Source organism: Solea solea, chromosome 9, assembly GCF_958295425.1.
Source record: "Solea solea chromosome 9, fSolSol10.1, whole genome shotgun sequence".
NCBI lineage: Eukaryota > Metazoa > Chordata > Actinopteri > Pleuronectiformes > Soleidae > Solea > Solea solea.
Window position 1 is genome coordinate 12550622 of NC_081142.1, and position 7041 is coordinate 12557662.

Genomic DNA, 7041 nt, shown 5'->3' on the forward strand with positions numbered 1-7041 from the left:
TTAAATAACTAAATACACTTTGGCAGTGAATAATGAGGACAGGTGAATTGGAGCTAAATAAGGAGAAAGTTAAAGCATTTGACCCATTTTGACTGACACATTATGTGTTTCCATATTTTATTTTGTCAGCACTTTAAGTTGTAAAGGTTTGCCTTTAATTTAAGACAATTTATGTTAGATTTGTGTCCCCTTGAACTTTTTGCATGACACAAGAAAAAATCACAACCGTGTTAAAAAAAGTAACTTCTACTCTGACTACATTTTAAACAGGCTACTTTTTTTAACTTTAACTTACATTTTTAGACCAGCACTTTTACTTGTACTTAAGTAAAATTTTATCAAAATAGTGGTACTTTTACTTGAGTAAAACATTTCAGTATACTCTTTCCACCTCTGAGTATTCATAAACAGCAGAAAATGACACATGTGAATAGTAAATATTCTTCTATGATCTATGATGTCATCTATGATGACAAATACACTCCTTGTCCCAAATCCGTTTGGCTTAAAGCAATAAATTAACTTTACCGAAACAGACTGTGAGACATTGACAGGTCTAGTTACATAAACGGCTTGGACTGAACTGGTGCCAGCTCTGGTCTGGTCTGTAGTTCAGGACTGGCTGATCCAGACGCACCACATGGCGATGATGACCAGGGCGTAGCAGGTTATGAGCAGCAGATAGATGCGAAAGAGCAGGAAGTCCAGGACATACCCTACATGACACCACTGGTTCTGCAGCTCGTTCTCCTTCTGCAGCGAGGTGAGGTGAGCACGGAGGTCATCCAGGTATTGACAGATCTGTTGCAGTTCAGTCAGTGGCGCTGTGTCTGTCAGGGGGAACAATGATGGACGGGATCACATGAGGACAAGAACCTAACAGTCAAACTACCGGAAATGATGACCAACTAGGAAGACCATTTTGACTGTTCATAGATTAATGCATATAATTTCAATAAATAATGTACAATGTGAAAATAGATTTGTCATGTGAAAGTCATTGTTTACCTTAAACCTTCAAATCTATTGTCTATACCAGAACTACCAGAACTATCAGGAAACATTTTTTGGGAAATTAAACATGTGCTTTTTAGAACAATTGCATTTGCCACTAAATGTAAACACAAACCACTTTGATGTACAGCGACTTGTTTTTTAATAACCTTCATTATTGGTCGTGTGCTGGGGAGAACTCTGCTCGGCTGGTTGGACGATCCATAGGCCTGGGCTGTCGTTTGAACTCTCAGGTGTGTCTGTCTTTGGTGCAGACGGAGGCTGGGCGTCCTCCGGCCAGCGGTAGCAGATGAGGGTGGCTATATGTTTGAGGACGACTATCCTCACCCAGTTTGGGACCTCTTGATATTTCAGGGAGCTGTGGTGGAGGACACTGGTAATGATGACCGTCTCCAGTAGACTGATGACCATGAGAGCCAGACACACGGAGAAATAGATACCTGCAGTGGATTAAAAGACAGAGGGAAAATTTTAAACTAGACCAAAACTGTTATGTTTTTGGTTGGTTTTCAGTTTTGGATTAAATAAATATCCACTTTATAAATGTTTTCTGTTTCTCCGTTACTCGGTCACTCACTAATATACAGTGTATAAAATGGTCCTTCCAATATCTGTGTGAGTGAAACTTGGATCCGAGTGCATGATTGTCTTTAACTTTTGAAAAAGATGTTCTCAATTTAGAGCAATGTTTATTGTTTTGTTTTTGTTTTTTAAATGAATTTAAAGTATATCTTAGATTTGAACTTTATGATTTACCTAATGCCTCTTATAATATTGTAAAATCTGTTCTCGATGATAGGGCAAATGCAGAAAATCTGTGGTAAGATACTGGCTTGAAAGACAATAACATGAACTTCAATGTAAATAGAAACCAAGATGAACTGGGGAGAATTTCTTTTTCTTCTTCTACTTGCTAGATCTTATGTTGAAGATTCTATTATCCTGTAATTTACGTTTGCTGAAAGTCACTATGTTAATGGAAACCATGACATTAAGTTAAAAAAAAGGCAAGCAACACATTACACTGGGAGCAGTGTGGCATCAAGACATGTACAGATATTACAGCAACACAACATATGTGGGCGGGTGGGAAAACATTGCTCATTAATACCACTAGAGGGCACTTTTGCATCCCGAATGCATCAAATGTTGGTCATTTTGAATTTATACAACCTGCGTTTTGTGATGGGGTTTTAATGGTATTTGTTCAATGTCAGTAGATCTTACTCAGGCCATTTGGGGAACAGACAGTCACCATTTGCAATGTTGTAATAATGTCCTGTGACCACTGTTAGCACTCCTGAACAGCTCCATATTCTGGTATTGTTAAATTCTGGTATCAAAAATTGTAAAATTGCAGATAGTCAATTGTGTTTGTTGTGTGTGTTACAGAGAGCAACACTATAGTTGTGCACTTTCTTGTTACTAGCCTACAAAATGGAAGGTCATACAGAAGAACTCAGTCCTAGTAACTGTAAGTTGTAGCGCAGCAGCCAGAGTTATTGAACAGTAAATGTGTTTGTGGCCCATCTGATAACTTTGACAATATTTTGAGACCTTAAACCATCCTCAGTGCTGGGTTTATTTGATTTATTTTATTTTTTGAGACACTATTGTAAGGCATGTCAGTTTTTTTTAACTTATCATTGTTGTTCCTTCTTAACTGAACACCAATTTACTGTTCAGAATAAAGACCCCAAAAGTTTGTCTGTGTCCTGTGCTGTTAAGTCTACTTTTGCCAGGCTACACATAATTTGGAGTTGTTTGGGCATGTTGAAATGACTTAATGACAACACCATTAAAGGGACAAGGAAACACTCTAATCTCTGTCATCTCTGTCCGTCATCAGCTCTACATGGCATCACATCTGACCTATGATGGGCGTGCCGTTTGCTGTGCTGGGCAGCAGGTCGTTCATGATGAGCAGGAACACGGTGTATCCCAGGATGAGGGTCATCTTGAAGGAGGCGCGGTCGACGCTGTGGGGCGGCAGGTAGAAGGACAGGATGTCGATGAGCATGAGGAAGGAGCTGGGGATGAGCAGGTTTACCACATAGAGAACTGGACGCCGCTTGATGACCACCTGGTGAACAAGAAGCCCGATGGTTATAGAATGGCTTCATCTGTCATGACCTCTGAGCCCTGGACTACACATGTATATGTGAGTTATCCAGTTTGGGTATTTGTTGTAGTATATTTAGTTTATATGTATAATGTTGGATTGATTTTGCCTTTTGTGTTTATTTTATTTGTTTTATTTAAGACTGTGTCCATTTGTTTTTGGTTAGGACCAACATCTGGCTCTTCACCGGCTCTAGCACACTAGTTTTCTTGAGCTGCTTGTTGTGGTTGAAAATGACAATTGACACATGTGAGTGGGGAATCAAGACATGAAATTAACTTTCTGTGAAGCTCCAACAGCTGAGGGGGGCAGCACGTCCATCAGCCTGACATTGTTACACATAGTCACAATGAATGTTTATGCAAATTCAGAGTAGTATACGATGTGTAATGAGATTTTTCTTACCCAGAAGGTGATGATGTCCCACTCGTCAATTCCAAACTGGAGAATGGATGTCTCTCCCAGGATGTCCACCAGCTCCCACTCTCCACTGGCCTCCAGGTAACGCTTTGAGTTTGCTGAGATCTCGGCAAAGGTCAGTGCTGGACTGACCCTTACATCCTTTACTGTGACAGGGAAAAATCACCAACCTTTACAAGTAATTCCGTATTCAGTCAAATGTTCTGACTCACTGCTGAGCACAGCTTTGGATTGAGTTTGTCTGACTGCAGCCGTGTGTGTTTGTGTAAGTGCTTTTCTTACTGGTGTGCATGTAGGACCCAAATGTGAATGTGCAGTTCTGTACATCAAAAGGAAAACTGAAGATCTCCAGGTTGCAAGCTGAGACGAGCCGCAGCATCCTGTCCCAGCGGATGTGACCCGTGTGGTTGACGTAGACATAAGGACAAGCCTGGGAGACATCATCGTCCACACTGGGAAGGACGCAAGTGGAGGAATGAAAACAAGTGACTCACTTTCAGAGACTCACTTTCAGAATTCACATTCAGACAAAAATAAAGTTGTACTTACAACTCATATACAATAATGTCAGGTGACCAGAGTTTCTGCACAGGGAGAGAAATCTTGGTGACACCGTCACAGTTCTCAGGATCCCAAATCAGGAACTCGTGATGCCAGTACTGCAAATAATTAGATCGTGAGTGGTTAAATATAACTGAAATATTGAATGTGTTCATTATCCTATAGTCTTGATACTTGTTTGCGCTGTGGTTACAGATTACCTGTCCCGATTATTGTGTCTTTCCATGTTACTTACCAGCCTAAGCCACAGGAAAGTAGTGAGTATCTGGGTCTTCTCATTCTAGAAATGACAGTAAACAACAGTTAAACCTTTTGTAAAGCTTCCCCATCAAGTCAAATAATGGAATTCTTCTTCTTTTGGCTTTTTCCTTTAGCGGTCGCCACAGTGGATCATCTGCCTCCATCTTGTCCTCATGTCCTCCTTAACAACACCCATGAACCTTGGTGTTTTTGTTCGAACTGTAATCTTCACACTCACCACTCCCAGAACAGCATACAGGGTGAAGGAGATGTTGGTGATGGTCGGATTGCTGAGGTTCACTGCTGGCCGGAAGGGTTGCAGGTCAAACACAGCTTGCATGGACTCATAGGTCGGACCACTGTGACCTTTTTTACAAGGCAGTTTACTGCAACACAGAGACACTGTAGGGACATTCTCAATTATATTAGGGGCGTGTAAATGGTTCAAATATATCAAAGCTGTAATGTAATAATGTATTTAATAAGACTTAAATATCAGGAAAAATATCTCCTAGATTTATACGAAGAAGACAAGCTTTGGATAATAACACTTAAATTAACATTTTTTTAGTGCTTTTCATGTCTTTTTTTGATAATATCAACTGTGTTAATGCATATACGTAGCATGTGATGTGGTTTCTGTGAAAAACATGTAATTGTGTTTTTTGCCTTATTTACATAAAGAGTAACCAGTGAAATTATAAACACTGTCATTAGAACACATTTTTGACCCGTTTTCCTCTGTTTGGCACACACAGCTGATGTCTGGACTCCGGCTTGTGTTCAGGGATAATCTTTGGTGGTGTAATATTCAAACAGCGTTCATTCACTTGGTGTTGAAGAGCCAGATTCAACACTTCTCCTGGTGTTCTCTGCATCTACGTAGCGTTGCACGGCACTCTGACATCATCCTCGGCCAGGTATAAGCGAGCCATTTTACTTCTAAACTCGGATTTTTGTGGCTGGACTTTGGCAAATTGTGTTATTTACACATTTGGGACAGTGACATGACTTCTCTTGTTGTGTCCTTCCACTGCATATCCAGCAGGAAGGAAGTAGCCAGAGACGATTGGTGTCAAAGGAGCAACAGATCACCACCTCAATATTTATAAGGTTTGTCAAGACATCACAAATTCTAAATATTGAAGTTCATACATTGGTTCTTAGTATCTTTCAAGCCACTGCATAGTTGTGTATATAGCTTCTTCCATGTCAATTCATCTGTTCATGTTCCTCTTTCTTTTCAGTGTGAACAATGTTGCTGATGCTGGACAAAAAACCCATTATTGTTTTATTATTATTATTTGAACAGGTTTAACAACTGAACAGAGGTAAAAGATCAACTCACAACTCACCTTAACTCAGTAGTCGAGTCAACTCAATGGTCTCACATGTACACTCAACTGAATTGATTTTAAGGCCAGAATTTGCTGTGTAGATGTATTTCCGTGGCAGTCCAGCAGGTGGTGGTGGTGTCTTTAAAATGGCCAGTGGAAGCCCATTGTCTTTGAATCAGTATTCTTTAAATATCGTTTTATATTTAAAATATTAAATTGAGTTTTTTTTTCATTGGACACCACTTTTTTTTCAGGACTGAGGTTGAGTTAACAAATTAATCAATTTAAGGTGACAAATCATGTTTTTTTCAACTGCACCTATATGGATGGGACATTAGTGGGAGTAAAAGACTCCACGCAGTCTGCTCATTCCCTTCAGCTGTTGTTCACCTGCATATATGTACCTGCATATATGTATATATATATATATATATATATGTACCTGCATATATGTATATATATATATATATATATATATATATATATATATATATATATATATATATATATATACACACATACAGTATAGGGGAACTAATGGCTCACTTTCTCCTCCTTACCTTGTCTTGTGTTTATGCCTATGTCTCCAGCGTTCTTTAGTTCTATTGTCTGATCTGACCTGTTTTATGTTCTGACCCTGGATTCTAACCTACTGTTTCTTGCATCTGTTTGCCTCATTGGACTGAATCTCTGGTCTTTTTGACCCCCTGACTATTTTGTGACCAAGTAAACTGACTGCTGTCATGATTTACGCTCCACAGTGACACTAAACAAAAGAAACAAACAAACCAAACAAAATCCCATTTTCAAGAACATTATTTTTTTCAAAGGTTGCATAAGCGTAAAACTTAATTTATGATTTTGATATGGTAAGGCATAAAGAAACTGATATTTGATAGATACCGTGTCACAAAGGCATCCATTTATTATCTAAACATGTATATTATCAGTTTGTCTCAGATTCTGAGGTTAGCCATGAGATTATATAACACTGTAGTCCAGAGATTGAGAATAGCACATCTGTTGTGTTTCTCAACACTGGAATAAAATCCTTGAAAGTGTCCTCCAGCATAATATATTTTGACCCTCTGCCTAAAATAGCTGACAGATTAATAATGGAACACATGACAGATGAAGATTTTCAAGCGACATTAATTGCATTGTAAAGCTCATTTAGAACCTTAACAGAATAAACTACAGTAAGTATTACATTGCTGCTTATTATTCACAGAAATAACATACAAATTACTCACAGTAATAAAAAGGTGAATTGTTACCTGACATTAGGAGTAAACCTGAGATGATGCCGACAGTTGGACTCATGCTCGATGTTTCTGAGGGAACAAA

General features: G+C 38.9%; 1 protein-coding gene across 1 annotated transcript; it reads right to left on the bottom strand.

Annotated features, from left to right (window-relative positions):
* LOC131465201 (5-hydroxytryptamine receptor 3A-like) lies at positions 1 to 7041 on the bottom strand. The gene is made up of 9 exons (XM_058637628.1): positions 6972 to 7041; positions 4596 to 4759; positions 4353 to 4397; positions 4106 to 4215; positions 3839 to 4008; positions 3542 to 3702; positions 2887 to 3097; positions 1164 to 1454; positions 1 to 830 (listed from the first exon to the last, which is right to left on the bottom strand). The coding sequence occupies exons 1-9, from the start codon at positions 7015 to 7017 to the stop codon at positions 613 to 615; spliced, it is 1416 nt and encodes a 471-aa protein (XP_058493611.1). The 5' UTR covers positions 7018 to 7041; the 3' UTR covers positions 1 to 612.

Coding starts and splice junctions, on each gene's coding strand:
- LOC131465201 (XM_058637628.1), bottom strand. CDS start 7,017: ATGAGTCCAACTGTCGGCATCATCTCAGGTTTACTCCTAATGTCAG. Junction 4,216..4,352: donor CTTTCCTGTGGCTTAGGCTG/GTAAGTAACATG, acceptor AATTATTTGCAG/TACTGGCATCACGAGTTCCT. Junction 3,098..3,541: donor GGGACATCATCACCTTCTGG/GTAAGAAAAATC, acceptor CTTGTTCACCAG/GTGGTCATCAAGCGGCGTCC.